This window comes from Symphalangus syndactylus, chromosome 14, assembly GCF_028878055.3.
Source record: "Symphalangus syndactylus isolate Jambi chromosome 14, NHGRI_mSymSyn1-v2.1_pri, whole genome shotgun sequence".
Classification (NCBI taxonomy): domain Eukaryota; kingdom Metazoa; phylum Chordata; class Mammalia; order Primates; family Hylobatidae; genus Symphalangus; species Symphalangus syndactylus.
In genome coordinates, this window is record NC_072436.2 from 110189041 (window position 1) to 110213881 (window position 24841).

Sequence of the window (24841 nt, forward strand, 5' to 3'; positions counted from 1 at the left end):
CTACAAAAAATATAAAAATTAGCCAGGCATGGTGGCAGGTGCCTGTAATTCCAGCTACTTGGGAGGCTGAGGCAGGAGGATCACTTGAACCCGGGACGTGGAGGTTGCAGTGAGTCGAGATTGCACCGTGGCACCACTCTACCCTGGCCAACAGAGCGAGACTCCATCTCAAAAACACACACACACACACACAAACACACACACACACACACACAAAATAAAAAAGGAAAAGCGAAACCTCAAAAGCCATTGATAACTTCTTAAAACTATCAAGGTCAAGAAGAATAAGGAAAAGACTGAGAAACCGTCACAGACCAGAGGAGGCCATGGAAGATGAGACAAGTCAATGCAATGTGTGTACCTGGATTGGATCCTGGAGCAGAAAAAGACATTAAAGGATAAATGAGTGACAGCCAAATAAAAGTCTGGAGTCTGGTTAATGGTAACATACCAAGGTCAGTTTCTTAGTGTCTTTAAAAATTTATTTACCTATTATTATTATTTGAAGACAAGGCCACCCAGGCTGGAGTGCTGTGGCATGATCATGGCTCACTGCAGCCTCGATCTCCCAGGGTCAGGCAATCCTCCCGCTTCAGCCTCCCCAGTAGCTGAGACTACAAGCACATGTCACCATGCCCAGTTGAGTTTTGTATTTTTCATAGAGACAGGGTCTCCCTATGTTGCCCAGGCTGGTCTCAAACCCCTGGGCTCAAGTGATCCTCCTGCTTCAGCCTCCCAAATTGCTGGGGTTACAGGTGTGAGCCACTGTGCCCAGCTAGTCAGCTAGTTTCTTTCTTTTTTTTTTTCTTTTGATATGGAATCTCAGTCTCTCACTCAGGCTGAAGTACAGTGGGTCAATCTCAGCTTACTGCAACCTCCGCCTTCTAGGTTCAAGTGCTTCTTCTGCCTCAGCCTCCCAAGTAGCTGGGATTACAGGTGCCTGCCACCACACCCGGCTAATTTTTTTTTTTTTGTATTTTTAGTAGAGATGAGGTTTCACCATGTTGGCCAGGCTGGTCTCGAACTCCTGACCTCAGGTGATCCTCCTGCCTCGGCCTCCCAAAGTGCTGGGATTACAGGAGTGAGCCACCACGCCTGGCCAGATAGTTTCTTAGTGTTGACAACTGCATCTTGGTGATGTAAGATGTTAACAAAGGAGGAAACTGGTGAGGGCCATATGGGGTCTCCCTGTAATATCTTTGTAACTTCTCTGTAAATCTAAAATTACTAAAAAATAAGATGTTTGTTTATTTATTTTTTATTTTTTTGAGACATAGCCTTGCTATTGCCCAGGCTGGAGTGCAGTGGCACAGTCCAGCTCACTGCTATCTCCACCTCCTGGATTCAAACGATTCTCCTGCCTCAGCCTCCTGAGTAGTTGGGATTACAGGCATCCACCACCACGCCTGGCTAATTTTTGTATTTTTGGTACAGACGGCGTTTCACCATGTTGGCCAGGCTGGTCTCGAACTCCTGACCTCAGGTGATCTGCCCACCTTGCTTCCCAAAGTGCTGGGATTACAGTCGTGAGCCACTGCGCCCGGCCAAGATGTTTATTTTAAAATAAAGCCTACTAATACTCCTTGGGGAGGGGTGAACACTCCTACTGTTTATCCCACCTGGGACATACACACCAGCATTCAACAAGCAGACCAAGGACATGGCTAGCAGTTTATCTTCAGAAGGCAGTAAGGCCTGACAACAAGGGACACCATGATGACAAGCACAGGGGCTCTGAGAGAGCTGGGGACAGACTGGAGGCTCACTGGTCTTTCTGAACCTATTTCATGGCCAGGCCCGAGGCAGGCAGTTTATATCTCTGCAGGAGGCCAATCGCGGGGCATCTAAAGGGAGGCTCCTGCTGGCGGCTCTGTCTCCAGACCCACGTGGAGGCACATGGAGGAGTACTTAGCATTGGAGCCGGACAGAGTTACTTGCAAGTGGCTGTGTGACCTTGGGCAAATGGTTTGCTTCTCTAAGCCTCAGTTCTCTTACCTATAAAATGGGATTCACTTGAGCCTGCCTCGTGGGACTGTTGGGAGGGAGGTCTCAAAGAGGTCAAACAGAAGGAAGGAGGAGCCTGTGCAGGTGGCCATGGGTGTGGGGTGGAGTGGGGGTGAGACATTCCTAAGATGGTGCCTCCCATCCAGTGATCCAGTGACCTTGAAGCACAGCTGGCCTTTAGGTCAATTTCAAAGTCGTCTATGGCTTTCTTTGTTCCTTAGCAGCAACCCCAGTTGTGTGTTTTCCCCAGCGGTCCCTGCAGAGATGGCCTGGGACCGTCTGGCTGTGGAGGCCATCGCCTACCTGCAGGCAGAGTGGCTCCAGGGTGGATCTCATCCCATCAGACTGAAGCACTTGGGACAGGATTATATGACAGAGATGGGAGAGGGAAAGGAGGTGGCGACAGTGATAGTTTTATAGATAGTGGGTGATGTGGTTTGGCTGTGTCCGCATTCGAATCTCATCTTGAATCGTAGCTCCCATAATTCCCACATGTCATGGGAGGGACCCAGTGGGAGGTAATTGAATCATGGAGGTGGATCTTTCCCATGCTATTCTCATGATAGTCAATCGAGTAAGTCTCACACGATCTGATGGTTTTATAAAGGGCAGTTCCCCTGCACACGCTCTCTTGCCTGTCACCATGTAAGACGTGCCTTTGTTCCTCCTTCACCTTCCGCCATGATTGTGAGGCCTCCCCAGCCATGTGAAACTGTGAGACCATTAAACCTCTTTTTCTTCATAAAATATCCAGTCTCGGGTGTGTCTTTATTAGCAGCCTAAGAACAGACTAATACAGTGGGACAGTCCCAGAAACACTCACTGGCTGGTCCCTTTATCCCCAAGGGCTCTTCCAGCCCAGGAATCCCTAGTCTGGATGATGTCTTCCATTAGTACCAGTTTTTATCAAGACCCCCGGGGCTTACCAGGCACCAGCAGGCGGTAGCTGTGCTGGAAGCTGCAGGCCAGGCGCTGGGCAAGCAACATGGAGGCCATGACCCCTTGAGGGACAGGGATGCCCTTTGCGTGCTGCCACCCTGAAAGAAACCAGAAAGGCAGGCTTAGGCCCATGAAGACCACTCCCCTCTCAGCCAAAGATCCCATCCCCACCACTTCCCACCTAGTGGAGAAGGTTCTTCTGACATTGTCAAATGCTTGGGTTTTATACTGAACATGCACTTTATATATTAGGCCAGGCAAGGTGGCTCACACCTGTCATCTCAGCACATCGGGAGACCAAGGATTTCTTCAGGCCAGGAGTTCCAGACTAGTCTGGACAGCATAGCAAGATCCCATCATCACAAAAACTTTAAAAATTAGCTGGGTGTGGTGGTGCATGCCTATAGTCCCAGCTACTCAGGAGGCTGAGGTGGGAGGATCGCTTGAGCCCAGGAATTTGAGGCTGCAGTGAGCCAGAATCGTGCCACTGCTCTCCAGCCTGGGTGACAAAGTGAGACCCTGTCTCAAAAACAAAAACACCAAAAACTATATTATACTGAATACATACTTTAATTCATTTTTTTTTTTTTTTTTTTTTTTTTTTTGAGATGGAGTTTCATTCTATCGCCCAGGCTGGAGCACAGTGGCTCGATCTCGGTTCACTGCAACATCAGCCTCCCGAGTAGCTGGGACTACAGGCATGTGCTACCACACTCAGCTATGTTTTTTTTTTTTTTTAGTAGAGACAGGCTTTCACTATGTTGGCTAGTCTGGTGTCGAACTTCTGACCTCCAGTAATCTGCCTGCCTTGGCCTCCCAAAGTGCTGGGATTACAGGTATTACAGGTATGAACCACCGTGTCCAGCCCTGATTGCCACTCTTATTGGGAGCCTGGAGCACCCCCTATCCCCCAGTTTGTTTCCTTTTATCATCTCTCCTTGCTCCCTGTTCCCTCTCCCCAGAACATCATTTAAATGTGTTTTGTGTGCATCCTTCTGTCTGTAGATCTTTCTGCTAAAAACCTGTTTTTTTAATTGGTACGTGTATTTTTTACATAGACGGTATTGTGTCTCAGAAGAAAATTTGTATCTCAGAACAGCAACAGCACCATTCATGTGTCATTCCTCTTCCCGGACCCCGTTTCCCGAGTCCTTTCTGTGTGACGCATGCTGCACAAAAAGCTTTATATACAGTATGATTAATATTTGTTACTATTATTAACATGTACAACCATGCTCCATGGTCTTTTTGCAGAGGAGGAAATTGAGGCACAGAGAGGTTAAGTGGTGGATCTGAAAGCAGAACTCAGATGTGTGTGACCCCAGAGTCAGCAAACCTCACAGTCATGCAACACTTAGCCCAAACACTCCATCAAAATCCCTCTATTTATTTTGCAACGAGTACTCTATTGAGTGCTGATTTTGTACCAAGTACTCTTTCTCAGACTGGACATACAGGGATGAATGAGGCAGGCCTGGAGCTTACATCCTCATGAGGAACAAAGAGAATGAAATGAATCATAACATAAACAAGGGCATCATTATAATGGGGAGAAGCACCTTGAAGGAAAAGTGAAAGGCTAGGAACATGATTTATCAGGCTTCTTTCACGTGCCAGCAACAATGGGGCAGGTGTGATTATCCCCATTTTACAGATGAGGAAACTGAGGCTCCAGATGTGATGTATTTTAACCCATGTTCACTGTAGCATTATTCACAATAGCAAAGAGGTGGAAGCAACCTAGACATTCATTGACAGATGAATGGGAAAAAATATGCTGTATCCACACAGTGGAATATAATGCAGCCTTAAAAAAGGAGGAAATCCTGTTATATGCTGCAACATGGATGAGGCTGGAAGACATTATGCTAGGTGAAATAAGCCAGTCACAAAAGGTCAGATACTGCATGATTCCTGTCATATGAAACAGCTAAAGTAGTCAACCTCCTAGAAACAGAAAGAGGGTCTGGGCATGGTGGCTCATGCCTGTAATCCCAGCACTTTGGGTGGCCAAGGTGGGTGGATCACTTGAGGTCAGGAGTTCAAGACCAGCCTGGTCAACATGGGGAAACCCCGTCTCTACCAAAAATATAAAAAATTATCTGGGCGTGGATGCGAGCCCCTGTAATCCCAGCTACTTGGGAGGCTGAGGCAGGAGAATCACTTCAACTCGGAAGGCAGAGGTTGCAGTGAGCTGAGATCGCACCACTGCACTCCAGCCTGGGTGACAGAGCAAGACTCTGTCTCAAGGGAGGAAAAAAAAGAGAAACAGAAAAAGAGGAATGGTGGTTGCCAAGGGCTGGGGGAAGGGAAAAAAGGAGGTTGTTTAGTGTGTTTGGAGTTTCAGTTTGCAGGAAGAAGTAGTTCTGGAGCTTCACTATACAACAAATAGTGCTTATAATACTGTACTGTATACTTAAAAATGGTGAAGATGCTAAATTTTATGTTATGTGTGTGATTTTTAAAATAACAATTAAAAAAAAAAAAAAGAAAAGTGATCCAGGAAAGACATTGGTGTTGAGGTTGACGTACCTATCAAGGACAACTACCAGGGCTTCCAGTGCTTTGACAAAACTCAGGTGTGTGGCCTTCTGGTCCAGTGTCTGCGATTTCGCGTTGTTGGAGCAGTCATTCTATCCCTGACCGTTGCAGCTCTCTATAAGTTTGCTGTGGCTGAACCAACAAAGAAGGCATATGTAGAAGCGATGAGGACAGCTGTTAGTGTTCAGAGTGCAAAGTGATTTTGGAATATAAAGAATTTCTTTGGGTTGAGTTACCTAGAAGTTTATCACTGACCTGTGTTCCTGAACTATGAAACATGAATATGGGGGCTAAGAAGTAGTTTCTCTTTGGGCCGGCATGGTGGCTCACTCCTGTAATCCCAGAATTTTGGGAGGCCAAGGCAGGTGGACCACTTGAGATCAGCAGGTCAAGATCAGCCTGTCCAACATGGTAAAACTGTCTCTACTAAAAATACAAAAATTAGCTGGGTGTGGTGTCGCACGCCTGTAATCTCAGCTACTCAGGAGTCTGAGGCACAAGAATTGCTTGAACCTGGGAGGCGGAGATGGCAGTGAGGCGAGATCACACCACTGCACTCCAGTCCGGGCGATAGAGTCAGACACCGTCTCACACACAAAAAATTAGAAATATTTTCTCTTGATAAATAAACAATTAATGAGTACTTTGGACAGTAAACAAAGTAAAACAATTTATTTTTTAAAAAGAAGCCATGTGATTTACCCAGGACACAGCAAGTTGGTGGTGGAGCCAGCGTTGGGGTTGAGAGATGTCTGGCTCAGGATTCCTGGCTTGTGCCTAATGCATGGATTTATTGCGAGTTGTAACACCTGAAACTTACTCTGTGACAGACCCTGGGGACGCAGCCCTCTCCTCATGCAGCCCTCGCTTGGGCTTCCTGACTCCACCCAGCCCCACAGTGGACAGAAATTCCATCCTAGACCTGGATGAAGACCAAGAGGCTTCTCCCACCCCTCTGCTCCTGTGATGACAGCATACAGGAAGTGCCAACCAGAGGTGATAAATACAGACCTAGAGAAATCCCACAGCTGGAGGGGAGGCCTGAATCCAAACAGACAGAGCAGGGCAAGGAGGAACGACAGGCGGGTTCAGATTACAGGTGCAGGTGCTGGGAAACACGTGAGCTCAGCAGCACAGGGCAGGAATAGTGTGGAGAATCAGGCACCCAGCCCAGGATGGCAAGTTGGCAGCATGCTCTGGCTGCCCATAGAGCTAATAGAATGTTGACTGTATTATTAGAAGGAAAGAGTGAATGAAGGAGGGAGGTGGTTGCCATTGATGCATTTGTGCTACGAACATTCATGGTACACCTACCATGTGCCGGACCCTCCAGTGGGCACAAGGGCACACAAAGATCAATTAGAGGCCGTCCTTGCCCTCTAAGTATTATCAAGTACTGGGCACTTGCTCTGTGCAGGCTCTCAGCTGGTGCTGTAGAACCATCTCGTTTCATCCCCAGAGCCCTAGGAGGCAGCTCCTAGAAGACAGAGACAGGTCATTATCCTGTCTTCAGGCAACTGAGGTACTATCACGGGTGGGGTGGGGTTGGGCTGTTGCAGGAAGTATCCTCTGGGGTGTCTGCTCTGCACTTCATTCTTCCCCATTCTCAGATACTTCCCCATTCCTCTACAGGGGCGTAGACCTGGCCCTATTGGCCATGGTTGACTAGACAGGGCTGGGCCAGAGTCCTGACACCCTCTACCCACTGAGATGATCCAGCATTCAAACAGGGTCTTTTTTTTTTTTTCTTTAAGACAAAAAAGGGCTAGAGACTAGAGTGCAGTGGCGTGATCATTGCTCACTGCAGCCTTGAACTCCTGGGCTCAAGAGATCCTCCCACCTTAGACCCCCCCAAGTAGCTGGGACTACAGGCATGCACCACCATGCCCAGGTAATTTTTAAACACATTTTTTTAGAGACAGATATCTCGCTATGTTGCCCAGGCTGGTCTCAAACTCCTGGGCTCACAGTGATCCTCCCATCTTGGCTCCTAAAGTGCTGGGATTATAGGCATGAGCCATGGTGCCTGGTCTGTGTGAGACATTCTGAAGGGTACATTACTCCCTTCACTTTGCTCAACCATCTACAGGAGTAGGGTAATCTCCCTGTCCAGAGATGATAAAAGGGAGGGTCAGAGAGGTTATGACATTTGGCCTCGGTCATAGGCTTACCTGAGACTGTCTGACCCCAAAGCCCCTGCCTCTATGCATTGTAACATCAGTTAATCCAGCTAATAACAAAACACCTGGGTGTTTTTGTTTTTGGTTTTTATTGAGACAGGATCTGGCTCTGTCACTCAGGCTGGAGTGCAGTGGTGTAATCTCGGCTCACTGCAACCTCTGCCTCCCCCAGGCTCAGGCCATCCTGCCACCTCCCAAGTACTTGGAACTACAGGCGAACGCCACCACGCCCAGCTAATTTTTGTATTTTCAGTGAACCCAGGTTTTTGTCATGTTGTGAAGGCTGGTCTTGAACTCCTGAGCTAAAGTGATCTGCCTGCCTTGGCCTCCCAAGGTGCTGAGATTACAGGCATGAGTCACCGTGCCCGGCCCCTAGCTATTGTTGATATGAGGCTTCATGAATAAAAATGACCTAGTTCACAGAATAAATTTTATTGCTTTTCACCACAGGAAACTTTTTGAGAAAGTGTGGGCTTGGAAAGTGTGGCCATGAATTAACTGAGAAACCAAACTCTTATTTTTTGAGGCGGAGTCTCGCTCTGTTGCCAGGCTGGAGTGCAGTGGCGTGATCTGGGCTCACTGCAACCTCTGACTCCCTGGTTCAAGCGATTCTGCTGCCTCAGCCTCCTGAGTAGCTGGGATTATAGGCACGTGCCACCACACCCAGCTAATTTGTGTATTTTTAGTAGAGACGGGGTTTCACCATATTGGCCAGGAGGTTCTCAATCTCCTGACCTTGTGATCCACCCGCCTCGGCCTCCCACAGTGCTGGTATTACAGGTGTGAGCCACCGTGCACGGCCCAAACTCTTTTCTTAATAACTCAATGGATTTTTTTTTTTCTATTCTAGGATATCTGACTCAATGAAAGCCTATTAATTTAGCAACACAGTAACTATGTAGATTTTGTTTTCTGTTCCAGCATATCCGACTCATTGTAAGCCTATTAATTTAGCAACACAGTAACTATGTAGAAAGTGCAGTTGATGTCTTTCGCTTAAAACCACTTGTCTCAAACAGGGAGCACTGAGGCGTCACACAATTCAATTTCCATTAAACATGTTTTTGAAACTCCGAGTATGTCAGAGGACTCAACATGTGAATATTCTGCAAAAGTGAGAGCCAAACCCACATGCTTTCAATTACAAAATGTCACATAGGAAAATATACCGTGGTGACATTTTGGTGGCCCGCAGTTGAAAATTGACCTTATAACAAAATCTGATCTCTGTTAGACATTAATTCTTAGCACAATATATTTCAAACAATTGGAAGAGTTAATGTCATTCATTCACTCCCTCTCACCCAGTAATTCAATCAATAAAAGTTAATTAGGCACCTGTTATCAGCAAGGCACTGCATCATTTAGATACAATCTCTCTCTCTCTCTCTCTCTCTGACAGGGTCTCACTCTGTCGCCCAGGCTGGAGTGCAGTGGGGCGATCAGGGCTCACTGTAGCCTCTATCACCCGGGCTCTAGCAATCTTCCCATCTCAGCCGTCCAAGTAGCTGGGACTACAGGCATGTGCCATCATGCCTGGCTAATTTTTTAAAATTTTTAGTAGAGATGAGGTCTTGCTATGTTGCCCAGGCTGGTCTCGAACTCCTGAGCTCAAGTGATCCTCCCATCTTGGACTCCCAAAGGGTTTGGATTACTGGCATGAGCACCGCTCCTGGCCAAGGCATCACTTCTCTTAGGAGAAACTAAGATGGATAAATTGCTTTCTTTCTGAAGCTCATAATTTAGTGGCAGAGAACTATGAGCGGAAAGAAAATGGAAGAATTTAATGTACTAGGCTGCTTTACCCATCATGTGAATAATTTCTTAAAATAACCCAGCATGATACGTACATAAAAATTTTCCAGTTCACTGTCAACAACAAATTCTGCATAAGATAGAACAGGATCATGACTATTTTGCTGGTGTGAGTGAGGTGCTAAGGGAACACGGGGAGATTCATTCTGGCTAGGGTGACAATGTCAGGGAGGTGGTGCCTGAGCTGCATCTTCAAAAGTTAGGAGATTTCAAAAGGCAAAGAAGAAAGCAGGGATAAGGCAAGTGCTCAGAGGTGTATGATGACCCAGAGTAGCTAAGGATCCTGGTGCACAGTGAGAGTGGCTGTGGTATGAAATCATAGAGCACTGGGAGGGAAGGTGAGGGTGTGGTCAGCTGGAGCCAACTCCCAGCAACAATTTCTAGGCTGATCTTGATTGATAGAACCCTCTGGAGACCCTTTCAAAGGGAGGAGCAAGCCCAGCTGCTCTAGTTGCATCCAGAACGGTCTGTGCTCCAGCAAAGGATACAATCAACAAAGTGAAGAAGCAACCCACAGAACAAGAGAAAATATTTACAAACTACTCCTCTGACAAGGGATTAATAACCAGAATACACAAAGGAGCTCAAACAACTCTATAGAAAAAAATCTCATAATTTGATCAAAAAATGGACAAAAGATTTGAATAGATATTTCTCAAAAGAAGACATACAAATGGCAAACAAGCATATGAAAAGGTGCTTGACATCACTGATCATCAGAGAAGGCAAATCAAAACTACAAAGATTTGCCATCTCACCCCAGTTAAAATGGCTTATATCCAAAAGACAGGCAATAACAAATGCTGGAGAGGATGCGGAACAAAGGGAACCCTGGTACATTGTTAATGGGAATGTACACTAGTACAACCACTATGGAGAACAGTTGGAGGTTCCTCAAAAAACTAAAAATTGAGCTACCATATGATCCAGGAATCTCACTACTGGGTAAATACACAAAAGAAAGGAACTCAGAGCATCGAAGAGTTATCTGCACTCCTACGTTTGTTGCAGCACTGCTTACAATAGCAAAGATTTGGAAGCAACCTGAATGTCCAATAACAGATGAATGGATAAAGAAAATGTGGTTCATACACGCAACAGAGTACTATTCAGCACAGTGGCTCACACCTGTAATCCCAGCACTTTGGGAGGCTGAGGCAGGTGGATCACCTGAGGCCAGCCTGGCGAACATGGCGAAACTCCATCTCTACAAAAAACAAACATCGGCTGGGTGTGGTGGCCCATGCCTGTAGTCCCAGCTACTAGTGAGGCTGAGGCAGGAGAATCGCTTGAACCCGGAAGGCGGAGGTTGCAGTGAGCCGAGATGGCACCACTGCACTCCAGCCTGGGTGACAGATCGAGACTCCATGTCAAAAAAAAAAAAAAAAAAAAAAAAAAAATCTAGTCATTTGCAACAACACGGATGGAACTGGAGATCATCATGTTAAGTGAAACAAGCCAGGCACACAAAGACAAGCGGCGTGTGTTCTCACTTATTTGTGGGATGTAAAAATCAAATCGATTGAAGTCATGGGCATAGAGAGAAGAAGGATGGTTACCAGAGGCTGGGAAGGGTAGCGGGGGAGTTGAATGGGAGGTGCATAGTTAATGGGTACAAAAAAAATTAGAAAGAATAGAAGGGTCTGTGTTTAGGCAGTCTCCCAGGGAGGGACGGGGAGCATGTACTTAGCGTGTCAATGAGATGCTGGGGTCACTGAGCTGGGGAGGGGGTTCTCGAGGCAGGTATGTTGGAGGGCATCCACCGGGGTGGCAGTTGATGAGGAGTAAGAAGGCAGGGATTAGCTCCTAAACCCTCAGACCTAGAGTTGGCATGGCCTTTTAAGAATTACGAGTTCCTCAAAAAGTTAAGCATAGAATTACTACTACATGACCCAGCAATTCCACCCCCCAAGTATTAGGTGGCTGCAAAAGGAAATGACTTTTGCATCAACTCAAAGAACCGAAAACAGAGACTCCAACAAATACACATAGCAGCACTATTCGCAATCGCCGAAAGGTAGAAAAAGCGCAGATGTCCATCAATGGATGAATGAATAAACAAAACGTGGTCTATCCTTACAACGAAATATTATTCAGTCATAAAAAGGAATGAAGTTCTGACACATGCTACAACATGGATAAATCTCAAAATATATTTATGCCATATGAATGAATGCAGAGGTAAAAGGCCCCATAGTCTATGAATCCATTTATAGGAACCTTCAAGAGTAGGTAAATCTACAAAGACAGAAAATAAATCAATGGTTGCCAGGGTCCTGGGAGGAATAAGAGGTGACTGCTTAATGGGTACAGGGGTCTCTGGGGTGATGAAAAAGATCTGGAATTAGATAGTGGTGGCGACTGCATAGCATTGTGGATGTTCTAAAACGGTCTGAATTTTCACTTAAAAAGGTTCATGTTACGTTTATCATAATAAAAATGAAAAACAGCCGGGCGTGGTGGCTCACATCTATAATCCTAGCACTTTGGGAGGCCGAGATGGGTAGATCACCTGAGGTCGGGAGTTCGAGACCAGCCTGACCAATGTGGAGAAACCCCGTCTTTACTAAAAATACAAAATTAGCCGGGCGCGGCGGTGGGCACCTGTAATCCCAGCTACTTTGGAGGCTGAGGCAGGAGAATCACTTCGACCCAGGAGTCAGAGGTTGCAGTGAGCCGAGATGGTGCCACTGCACTCCAGCCTGGGCGACAGAGTGAGATTCCATCTCAAAAAAAAAAAAAAAAAAAAAAAAAAAGAAGAGAAAGAAGAAAAAGAGATTACGGAGTTGGCTGTCTTTTGTAGATGAGAAGAAGAGAGAGGACCAAAGACGTGCGTCTAATGACACACTCTGATCACACAGACTTAGTCTTCAATTTCCACCTGCTACAGGCTGTGTGACCCCAAGCTTGCCACTTGTTTGTTTTTTTTCTCCTGAGACAAGGTCTGGCTCTATTGACCAAGCTGGAGTGCAGTGGTGCCATCTCGGCAACCTCTGGCTCCCAGGCTCAAGTGATCCTCCCATCTCAGCCTACCGAGCAGCTGGGACTATAGGCACATGCCACCACAACTGGCTAATTTTTGTATTTCTTTTTTGGAGAAATGGGGTTTCACCATGTTGCTCAGGCTGATCTTGAACTCCTGGGCTCAAGCAATCCTCCCACCTTGGCCTCCCAAAGTGCTGGGATTACAGGTGTGAACCACCATGCCTAGTCAAGAGAAGCTAATTTTCTGTGCAGTATTGAAATGGCAAATAAATGTTACAACACGTGCCAGTGCTGGCCAATGAGAGTATTGCCTATTTGGAGCAGTGAACAAAAAGATTTCACGGCCTCTTTTAGGTTTACTTAATTTAGTTTTTATTTTTCATTATTTTTTGACCTGTTAGCAGGAAGCACTCTTTTAGGTTTTCAGGAGAAAAAAATGTGATAGCTTAGTGATGTCTGTTACGTGCACCATAATAGATAATTAAGATATGTGGGTTGTGTATGGAGGTGGCATTTGGAATTTAGAATATAAAGCTTGGGGCTGGGCGCAGTGGCTCACACTTGGAATCCCAGCACTTTGGGAGGCTGAGGTGGACGGATCACCTGAGGTCAGGAGTTCAAGACCAACCTGGCCAAAATGATGAAGTCCTGTCTCTATTAAAAATATAAAAATTAGCCGTGCGTGGTGGCATGCGTGCCTGTAATCCCAGCTACTGGGGAGGCTGAGACAGGAGAATTGCTTGAACTTGGGAGGTGGAGGTTGCAGTGAGCCTAGATCGTGCCACTGCACTCCAGCCCGGGCAACAGAGCAAGACTCCGTCTCAAAAAAAAAAAAAAAAAAAAAAAAAAAAATATATATATATATATATATATATATATATATATATATATATAAAGCTTGAATCCAAACCACCGCCCTATCTTAGGTACTTGTATAACAGAGTGAAACTTATACAAGTGCTCTGAGCCTCAGTTTCCTGATTTGTAGATTGGAGATAGTGATGCTTCTCTCACTGCAGGGTTGCACTGGGAATTAGGGATAATAGATGAACACATCCTGGACAATCACAGGCACACAAGTCATTTGCGTTTACCCTGTCCCTGACTTGCTCCTGTCTTATACTTTCTGCTGAAGATGCAGTCATTGATTCTAGAGCCCCATGGTCTGAGATCCCTGGAGATTTCTGGAGTTGCCAAGGAAAGAGGCCCCACAGATAGGCAGACTTTCCCTGCAGGCTTGCCCTGGAAACCCCAGACGCAAGCTGCCACAAGGGAAGGCTCTCTTTCTCCGTACAGATGCCTGAAGCATCAACAATGATAAAAGGGGGCTGGGTGACCAGGGTTCCAGCATATCCCTGCTTGTGGGCAAGTCTCCAACATGCTCTGGTCCAACTTGCCATCATCCTTCTCCTGCATGAAGGCAATGATATCCTAAATGGCCTCTCGGCTTCCTCTCTTGCTTTTTATTTTTTTGAGAGACATGGTCTTACTCTGTCACCCAGGCTGGATTGCACTGGTGTGATCTTGGCTCACTGCAACCTCTGCCTCCTGGGTTCAAGTGATTCTCCTGCCTCAGCTTCCTGAGCAGCTGGGATTACAGGTGTGCACCACCACACCTGGCTAATTTTTGTATGTTTCGTAGAGACAGGGTTTCATCATGTTGACTAGGCTGGTCTTGAACTCCTGACCTCAAGTGATCCCTCGGCCTCCCAGAGTGCTGGGATTACAGGCATGAGCCACCTTGCCTGGCTGGATCACATTGTTTCTAAGGCCCGTTCGGAATCTGAGAAACACCTGGCAAGCGTGCTACGAGTTCCGTATTACTGAGAATTTGCCATATTTTCCCCAAGCCTTGCTCCTACCTGGAAGCGGCATTAGCACATCCCTCTTTGATTCTACCAGGCCCTTTGCAATCTGCTAGACCCTGGATGTGCACATCTGGGGAAAGAAGCAGGTGAAGGATTCCTGGTTGAGAAGGGAGGTGCTTTCAGAGCACTGGCACGCCATGAAGTTGTGACCAAGGAGGTTGGAGAAATCTGAAAATCTGAAGCGACAGCAGGCTGGTTGCTGGCCCTCCTGGTCTCTGAGACCCCCATGCATTTCCCGAACCTCAGTTCTTAGCACACTACCCTTCCTTTGAGCTCTTATTTCTCATATGACTTGTGTTTACTTAACATTTTTCTGGAAATCAACTCGATTTTTCAATTTAACAAAGTAATTTTCCTAGAATCCCTTCCAATTACTACCTTCTGCCCAGGTGCGGTGGCTCATGCCTGTAATCCCAGAATTTTGGGAGGCCGAGGCAGATGGATCAGTTGAGGCCAGGCGTTTGAGACTAGCCTGGCTAACATGGTGAAACCCTCGTCTCTACAAAGAAAAATATAATAAATAAAGAAACCTAATTGCTACCTTCCCCTGTCAAGTTTTATTTGCTACAAAAGTGACTGGGAAAATAACATAATAAAATCAAAGCAAGTTATTCAATTAAAAGCCGGACAGAGTTGACTGCCCAAGGCTACAGCCCCAGGCCTGGCCCCCTCCTTTCCCTAGAGACTGGCAGAGAGCAGACAGGTGTTAAAGGCAGGCTGGCATCGCATGGGGACCTTTTCCTTGACATGATCAGAACTGAAAGAGAAATTTAAATCAATCAATAAATCAAACAGAATAGGAATTGTCAGGGTACATAGCAAACGCTGGTAAATTTTGTTTCAGCTGTGCAGTGGGCCTGAAGTAAGTTCTATTCCTACACTTGATCTTAGCCAAAAGGCCGAGAAGCGATAGTAAGTTCTATTCCTTACTCTGTGTCTCAGTCAAAACAAGTCAAAACCCTGGTCTAGCCAGATAGTGAGCCCTTTAGTCCCACCCACCTCTCCTCGTCCTTTTTCTTTTGATTAAAATGCTAATTAGCTCTCTCTGCTTCCTTCGTGTGTCTGGTGCATTGCGGGGAGGGGCGAGATGAGCTAAGAGGCCGAGTTCAATGTTTAAATCAGTAGAAGTGAGAGGAATTCAGGTGAAAGTGGAAACAAATTGTTTAAATCAGTAAAAGTGAGAGGAATTCAGGTGAAAGTGGAAACAAATTCTTCCAATTTGCTCTGGAGAAAGAATAATCATAGTAAAAGTACCAGCTCCCATTTATTTACTTACTGTTCACCTACTACATGCAATAGACCTTCCATATGTCCTTCGGGTGATCTGCAGGATTGGCCTTCTAAAACCGGTTCAGAAGCCTAAAAGGCTTGTTCAAGGTCTTAGAGCTCAAAAGCCACACATTTCTAGCGTTGGCTGCACCTGATGCTCGCTCACTGGAAGCTTACACTTGTGTCAAAGCCCCACCCAGACCAAGTAGGTCTGAGTCTCACAGGTGTGACCTGGGTACTGCGGGAGCTCTGGAGGCTCGCAGGCTGAGAACTACTGTTAATTACCATAAAGGGTGGACGGTGGGCCCTGCATATGACCACAGGTCTTCATGATCCTCAAATCCCTGGAATTGGAGGTCAAACATCCCAGGGATACAGGGAGAAAAAAGCCTGTGGAGGCAGAGTGCGAGGTGCTGGATATGAAACTGCTTCTTCCCTGCATCTCCCCAATCTTGCATCCCTCAAAACGATCTTACCCCCAGACTAGCCATCCCTGGCCTCTCACTGACCTGCCGTATAACCTCAGGCACATTTAGTAACCTCTCTGTGCCTCAGTTTCCCGATCTGTGAAATGGGAGTAATAGCAGTTGGAACTATTTTGTGGGCTGGCAGAAGTCCTTAGTGTTTCCCCGGCCCCAGAGCAGTGCCTGGCTGCAAACAATCACTGAGTTAACAGTAAATGCTCAACAAGCAGCCTACGAAGATGGCGTCTGACTCACCTTTCTACTCCGCTGCTTCCCAGGTCCTGTGAACACGAACTCTTTGCATGCATCATTGGCTAGAAATGGACTCCCCAGATCTCTCTAGAAAAGACCCTCCCTCTCATTTTCCTATCAGCCGTTGGGACCAAGACAAAAGTGCTGGCAGACGCTGGGGACATTCCTTTCCCGTCTGCAGCCCCAGCTGCTGGCTTCTCTGCAGACTCAACGGGACACAAAGACACACTCAGCCAAGTGCACTTCGGTTGTCAAGGCCAGGGGTCGCCATGGCAACCCATAAAGCCGGAGCCCTGGGCCTCTGCAGATGGGGCTAACAGGGCCCCATTCAGGGGTGGTGGCACAGGGACAGAGGCTTTATCTCACATCCACCTTTCTCCTCCGACTTCAGCTGCAACAGCCTCTTCTGACTTTCCTCTCGGCATGGGCCCCAGCCCTCTCTCCCTGCAGGCATGACTTCCTATCTCCTGCCTCTTGGGCATCATAAAATTATCAGTGACTTGTATAGGGAGACAGGAATACTGTTCTTGACAACAGGCAAGTGTCCATTCCTAAGAAAGACTGAGAAAGACCTTGGGAAAGTAACATGAGCCAGAAATTGGGTCTAAAGTGGGGCTGGGCCATATATATTATCTAGGAAAGCTGCTGAACTCATCAGGGCCTTAGTGTCTGCATCTGTAAAATGGGAAGAACGAAATCTATTTGTGAGGTCACGAGGCACTCAACTGGCTTAGGGTCAATTGAAGAAAGTACACAGGATGTAGAAGCGATGCCTGTTGCAGGCCATTTTCTGTTTTCAAAGAGCTCTTTAAAATTGTGCATTTTGGGCTGGGCGCGATGGCTCACGCCTGTAATCCCAGCACTTTGGGAGGCCGAGGCAGGCAGATCACCTGAGGTCAAAAGTTCGAGACCAGCCTGGCCAAAATGGTGAAGTCTCAACTCTACAAAAAAATACAGAAATCAGCTGGGCATGGTGGCAGGTGCCTGTAGTCCCAGCTACTTGGGAGGCTGAGGCAGGAGAATTGCTTAAACCTGAGAAGCGAATGTTGCAGTGAGTCGAGATCGTGCCACTGGTCTCCAGCCTGGTGACAAGAGTGAAACTCCATCTCAAAAATAAGTAAACGAGTAAACCAAAATTGTGAACAACTTCTTCTTTTCCTTCTCCTCCTCCTCCTCGTACTCCTTCTTCTTCTTTCTTCTTTCTTTTTTTAGACAGGGAGAGACAAGGTCTCACTATGTTTCCCAGGCTGGACTTGAAGTTAGTAAAGGCACTTCTTCTATGGCCTGATGAGCTGCTAAAGACTATTGGCACATGCGGTGGTCCTGCTACCAGCCTGAACATCCAGATTTCATGAGAAAGAAGCTGGTCTACCTCAACCTCTTTCATCCTCATGCCCCTGTCTCAGAGTCCTCTCTGCCCACCTCAATCAGGAATCCAGGGAGCATGAACACACTGTTGCTAGCAGGCAGGTGGTTACCCAGCCGCTGAAAAAATTGGAGAGAAAAATGAACAGACAGGGCTTCAAATCCAAGCCTCCGAATGTGAGACATTTGTTCTGAAGGTAGGAAATAATATGGAAAGAAACATCTGCAAAAGGATAAGCTAGCTTTGGATTCCTGATCCTACAAGGGAGGAGGAGTGAAAGAATGGAATTGGCTTAGAAAGGATGCTTGCACCCACGCTGAAGTAGCTACCCGGGCCAACGCCACAGAAGGTCCGGCTTGTAAAATGTTTGTGCTGTTCAATAAATGCTTTCTGCACACCTGTGCTGAGCCCCAGAGATTCCTCAGTAAACAAGGACACATCCTGCTGTGTTCTGTGGGACCTTGTGTTCCCGTGGGGAGACCCAACAAGCAACGAACAAATCAGGTCAGTGTGATTGGCACTTCCCGTTCAGAGAAAACAGATCACTTTCACGGACTCCAAAAATGGCTGAGTACGCAAAAATCACAGCGTATAACAAGTGAAACATTTATATCTCCTTCAAGGACCACACAGCTCCAGACTAGGAAACACTTCGTTGGTGGCTGTAGTCAGGCTGTGTGCCTGGCAGCATTCCTACATTTACTTGCAAAGACTTAACTTTTCTGTAATTCAAAGTATCTTTCATTTATGCCTGTGTGTGTAGGTATCTGCTCTGATTTTATGAATGAATGCCAACCATGTCAAGGTTTCACATACACCGGCTTATCTACTCCTGGGAGGCAAAGACTTCTATTCCCATTGTTCAAGGTGGCGTAAAGAGGCCTCTAAAACCTTGCCCCCTGACTGAGGCTGCCATTTAGGGGTCATCTTCCCAGAGGCAGGGGCTGGCTCAGGGGACCTCAGAGAGCAGCTCCGGGAAGCATGTACCTGGAGGGTGCCCTCCGTTTCCAGGTTCCAGAATGGTGCCTGGCTATCGTAGGTGCTCAGAAACACTTGTTGAATTCAATCATGGAGTTTCGGCCCTACACTCCGACGACCACAGGAACTGAACTGAAAAGCAACCTCTGAGTCTCATCCGTCAGATTAATACAATGTTTCTCAAACTTTTTTTCATTGCCATTCTCCTAAAGATTCTTTATTAGCTACATACCCCATGAAATTTTAATTCCACGGATAAATTGTACATCTGCTTATGTATTGTATTTTATATCTGTACTTTATTCATAAAGAGTAAGATTTCTTTCCTTCCCTATAAATGTTCACTCTCTTGGGAATACTGATCCCACTAAGAATGCAGGGATTAAGGGTACACCTGCCATGTGCCAGTTGCTGAGTTAGACATTTGTTCTGCTTCATCTTATTCCATTCTTGCAACAGTATTACACAGTATGCATCATCAACCCTATGAGACTGAGGTTCAGAGAGGGTTGTGGCTTATCCTGTGTCACACAGCTTGTCAATGGCAGAGCCAGTCTTCAAACTTGGGTCTGTGAGGCTTTAAAGCTAGTGCTGTTCTGTTTCCTTGCACAGAGAAGTAACATGCCCAAGCTCACCTCATGGAGAAGAGGTGATCTGGGATTAGATGCGTAATCCCAGCACTTTGGGAGGCCAAGGTGAGAGGATCACTTGAGCCCAGGTGATTGAGATCAGCCTGGGTGACAGAGCGAGACCCCATCTCTAAAAGAAAAAAAAAAGAGGTGATTTGGGATTTTAATTTAATTCTTAAATTAGTTCTTCTGATTCCAATTTCAGTTTCTTTTTACCCAATACATTGCCTCAAAAATATCTTTAGGCTGCTTGAGAAACTCACTGGGTATAAAAATCAGTGTCTTGGACTGTCTTAAGAGAGAAAGGAATAGAAAAGAAGGAACAGAAAGAGGTGCCTGATGGATTGATTGGGAGACTCTGGTCTAAGCTAGAGCACCAGGGCCAGAGTGTAGTTAACGTAACTTAGAAATCAATTCACTGGGCTGTCACCTGCTGGTCTGGTTTGGTTTGGAGTCACAATGAAGGCACAGGTAGTTTGGTCTAAGACAGTACTGCCCAACAGAAATATAACACAAGCTTTCAGTGCAAACCACATAGGTAATTTTACATTTTGTGGTAGCCACATGAAAAAAGCAAAAACAGCTAAAACCAATTTTATTCATTTATCTTATTTAACGCATTGTATCTAAAATGTAATAATTTTGATACATAATCAAGACAGTTATTATTTTTGAGATAGAGTTTTGCTCTTGTTGCCCAGGCTGAAGTGCAGTGGCACAATCTCGGCTCACTGCAACCTCCATCTCCCAAGTTCAAGCGATTCTCCTGCCTCAGCCTCCCGAGTAGCTGGGATTACAGGTGTGTGCCATCACTCCTGGCTAATTTTTGTACTTTTAGTAGAGACAAAGTTTCACCACGTTGGTCAGGCTGGTCTCAAACTCCTGACCTCAGGTGATCCACCCGCCTTGGCCTCCCAAAGTGCTGGGATTACAGACGCGAGCTACCATGCCTGGCCATCAATATAGTTATTAATAAGATATTGTGCGGTGGCTCACGCTTGTAATCCCAGCACTTTGAGAGGCCGAGGCGGGCAGATCACGAGGTCAGGAGATCGAGACCACGGTGAAACCCCGTCTCTATTAAAAATACAAAAAAATTAGCGGGGCGTGGTGGCCGGCGCCTGTAATCCCAGCTACTCGGAGAGGCTGAGGCAGGAGAATGGTGTGAACCCGGGAGGCGGAGCTTGCAGTGAGCTGAGATTGCGCCACTGCACTCCAGCCTGGGCGACAGAGCGAGACTAAGTCTCAAAAAAAAAAAAAGATATTGTGCATGTCTTTTTCGGATGTGTGCTAAGTCTTCAAAATCTGGTGTGAATTTCACACTCACAGCATATCACAGTTTGGAATAGCCACGTCTCAGATGCTCAATGACCAGATGTGATGAACGGCTACTGTACTGGCCTGTGCGGGCTGATGCATTGCATCAGGATTGGAGTGTGCTCACAGGAACATACAATCTGATCTGCTGATATGCCACGGCCTGCCTGGGCCTGTTTGCTGCGATGACGCAGGAACAAGTAGTTTAGTTTAGGAGAGACTCTCAACGGGATCCAATAAAAAGAGAGGGCAGACAGGGCTGGCTACATGATGTGTGGGACCCAGCGCATAAAATAAATATTCGAGGCCCCTTAGTGAGAAAATGGTTACAAATTACAAGCCAGTGACACGGGGGGATCTTCTGAACACAGGACCCTGTGTGACCATATAGATCACAAACCCATGAAGCATGCCCTGGGTACAGAAGAAAAAACACCCTCCAGGTTTCCCCATCACTGGCCAAGGCGAGGGTGCTGGGATCACAATTGCAGCAACAAATACAATTAGCAGCAGCAACAGCAGACACTTGCTCATCACTTACTTTAGGCCAAACCCTGTTCTAAGTTCTTTATATAACATAATACCGATCAGAACCACCTTCTGATATTATAATTATCCACTCGTAGCAAAAAAAAAAAAAAAAGGAAACAGATCACAGAGAGGTTAAGTGATTTGCCGAACATCACACAGCCATGTATTATCTTTAGTACTAAATTTCACAAAACAGGGGGTGGGGGCATAATGTGGCCTGGGCTTACATCTGGTTCTGCCTCTGTTTTGTCCACTGGAAAATGGGTGGGATAGAGCTCTCCCATCCCCAAGCTGCTCTGAGGATGAAATGAGATAATCCACACACAAAGCTAAGCAGAGTGTCCAGCCTGGGCACTGGAAAATCTTCAAACCCACATAAAAGTTATGAACATAGTTCCATAACCGCCTGTAATCCTCGAAACTGTTAACGTTTTGCCACACTTGTGCCCAGCCTATTATCTATCTTCTGAATTACTTGAGTTAGTTGTGGACATTGTGAGATTTCATACTTAAATCCTTCAGCCTGTATCTTCTAAGAACAAGAACGTTCTCTTATATAACCTCAGTACAACTGATCTGAGATACAAAGTCACTCTCATGAAGGTATCATTAATAAAATACTAGGCTGGGCGCGGTGGCTCACGCTTGTAATCCCAGCACTTTGGGAGGCCGAGGCGGGCGGATCACGAGGTCAGGAGATCGAGACCACGATGAAACCCCGTCTGTACTAAAAATACAAAAAAATTAGCCGGGCGTGGTGGCGGGCGCCTGTAGTCCCAGCTACTCGGAGAGGCTGAGGCAGGAGAATGGCGTGAACCCGGGAGGCGGAGCTTGCAGTGAGCCGAGATCGCGCCACTGCACTCCAGCCTGGGCGACAGAGCGAGACTCCATCTCAAAAATAAAATAAAATAAAATAAAATAAAATACTATTATCTTTTATTTATTTATTATTGGCATATTCATGACATTAAAATACTGTAAATACTATTATCTAACATACAATCTATATTCAGATATTCCCACTTATCCCTAAAATGTCTTTAATTTTTTTTTTTTTTTTTTTTTTTTAGAGTGTAATGGCATGATCATGGCTCATGGCTCACTGCAGCCTCGAACTCTTGGGCTCAGGTGATCCTCTTGCCTCAGCCTCCTGAATAGCTGGGATCACAGTCACTCACCACTATGTCTGGCTAGTTTATTTTTATATTTATTTTTTGTAGAGATGGGGTCTCGCTATATTCCTGAGGCTAGTCTCTAACTCTTGACTTCAAGTGATCCTCCTCCCTTGGCCTCCCAAAGCACTGGGATTACAGGTATGAGCCACTGAGCCCAGCCCACAAGTGTTTTCTGTTCCCCTGATCCAGGCTTCATCCTAGGATCAAACATTGCATTTGGGCTCATGGCTCTTTAATCTCTTTTAAGGAACCATTTCTCAGCCCTTTTGCCTTTTTTTTTTTTTCTGAGACGGAGTCTCGCTCTGTCGCCCAGGCTGGAGTGCAGTGGCGCGATCTCGGCTCACTGCAAGCTCCGCCTCCCGGGTTCAAGCCATTCTCCTGCCTCAGCCTCCCGAGTAGCTGGGACTACAGGCGCCCGCCACCATGCCCAGCTAATTTTTTTGTATTTTTAGTAGAGACGGGGTTTCACCGTGTTAGCCAGGGTGGTCTCGATTTCTTGACCTCGTGATCCACCCGCCTCGGCCTCCCAAAGTGCTGGGATTACAGGCTTGAGCCACCACGCCTGGCCAAAAGGCATTGGCATTTTAAGAATCCTAGCCAGTCATTTTGCATGTAGTTGCGTGAATAGTTTTCTTTATGTCCTTGCAAAATGAAGTGCAGCTCACGGGCAAGTGTGGGGAAAGAGGTTGGTTGGACACGTGATGTCAGAGGCTGCAAGTGATTTCTGCAGGTAGAGGAGGGCATATAGTGTTAGCTGTTCTCGGGTGGAAGTTAAAGATTTCCGGGAAGCGGTGACAGGGGATGTTTAACGATGATTAGAGCTTGGCAGGTAGACAAGGACGGCCGTGGCAGACAGAGGCCAGGGCAGGGGAAGGGGGATGGCAGCCCGGAGGAAATGCAGGCAGCAGCAATGTGTCTGAGTGTGAGGGTATCACGTGTGATTGGGTCTGTTCCTACTTGAACTGGAAACTCCCTGAGGCCAGTCCTTGTCTCCGGCTCTGTCCTCTCTGCCAGGGTGCCCCGGGCAGTGCCTACTCCAGAGTCAGGGTTCACTTAGAGCAACTGGCTGCCAACTTTCCCAAATACCCAGGGACATGCAAAGCACAGAGGACCCCCTTCCTCCGGCAGCGGGATGGCTGCCAGCTTGCACACACCAACTGCAGGACCTTCAGCGGCAACCTGTCAGGATTCCCACATCTTGCTCTGCAAATGAAATTGCATTTTCTAAAATTGCTTTCTTCTGGTTGCCTCTTGGGGAATAGGCTGCTTCTGGGAAAAAATTCAAAATGAACTTCTAATCAGCCACAAGATGTGAAGAGAGTGGCTGTCCAGAGCTTCCTGACGTCTACTCTTGGCGTGAGCCGCCCTGGCTGTCAACTGAGACTCTCACTGCAAACTCCATCTGAAATGCCCAGCGACAGCGCCCCCTGAGCCTTCCATTCCCCTGAGTTTCAAAGAGAAAGGGGTGTGTGTGTTTGTGCTGTTCTTGTCCTTAGAACGAAGGGAAAAGATTTATTTTGCAGCTTGAACAAAAATGCCTTTTCAAGGTGACCCTCACTTCATTTCCTAGGACCAGATGCAGGCAGACTGTGGTGTTGCAAGTCTACTGATAAGAGCAATTCCTTATCTCATCATTTCTATATCCATCTTTCATTATTTTGTCCCCACTTTAAAGGGTCTCCTCCTGCTGTGTTCACAAAGCGTCCTTGAAAAATCTGTTACGTACATTTGTGTGTCCTTCATGCAGAGAGCCAGGCACATGTGCACACATGTACACAGGTGCATAAGGGTGCATGCCCACACACTTGCACACCCCAACACCGCAGATCACAGGCACTAACAGACACTGGCACCACCTCCCCATGCCAGCAGATACATACACACATAAGGATGCACACACAGACACAGATACACATTTGCACTCACGGTGCCTGGTAGTCGGAGTCCTGCAGCGAGCTCAGCTCGCGTGTTTAAAATGCCTTCCGTATGTCATTCTGCAGAGACCAGGAACGCAGCTGGCTCGGTTCATCCTAAGAGGTGCCGTTGGGCACCAGCTCCCTCCTCAGGAGGGTGTCCAGGATTTCCAGGCAGTCCCCAAAACATGGGCACAGGTGGAGGAGACAGAAAAGGGCCCCTTGGAAGAAGAGCAGGTTTGGGAAAAGGATGCACTCAGCTGGTACCCGGCAAGTGTGCAAGGGAGAGGGATGGAGGGAAGGTGAAGGAGGAGGGGGGAGACAGAACGTGAGAGACTGAAAGATGGATTCAGAAAGAGAAGGGTTTTCAAACAGAAACAGGATACAACTACACAGAAACAAAGATTAACAGAGGCAGAAAGAGAGCGATAAACAGAAAGAAAAAAATAGAATACAGATTTTTTTAAAAAGATGTTTTAAGCCCAGCTTGGTTTAAGCCAGAAGGATAAGCCACATCATTTCAGACCTTGTAAAATAGGCTATCTCCCTCCCCTTTTTCCTTCCAGGGCCTCTTCCTAGTTTTTTTTTTTTTTTTTTTTTTTTTTTTTTTTTTTT

The 24841-nt window shown here is 46.6% G+C and overlaps 1 protein-coding gene and 1 pseudogene across 7 annotated transcripts in view; both read right to left on the reverse strand.

Annotated features, from left to right (window-relative positions):
* Positions 1-24841, reverse strand: part of ABAT (4-aminobutyrate aminotransferase) — a 103451-nt gene that overhangs the window by 45021 nt on the left and 33589 nt on the right. For all 7 annotated transcript variants that reach the window (XM_055241283.2, XM_055241282.2, XM_055241280.2 and 4 more), the window contains exon 2: positions 2931-3041. In XM_055241283.2, coding sequence (XP_055097258.1) covers positions 2931-3000 — 70 coding nt within the window. In that variant the 5' untranslated portion in view covers positions 3001-3041. The remainder of the gene's footprint in view (positions 1-2930; positions 3042-24841) is intronic.
* Positions 15034-15243, reverse strand: LOC129463379 (uncharacterized; annotated as a pseudogene).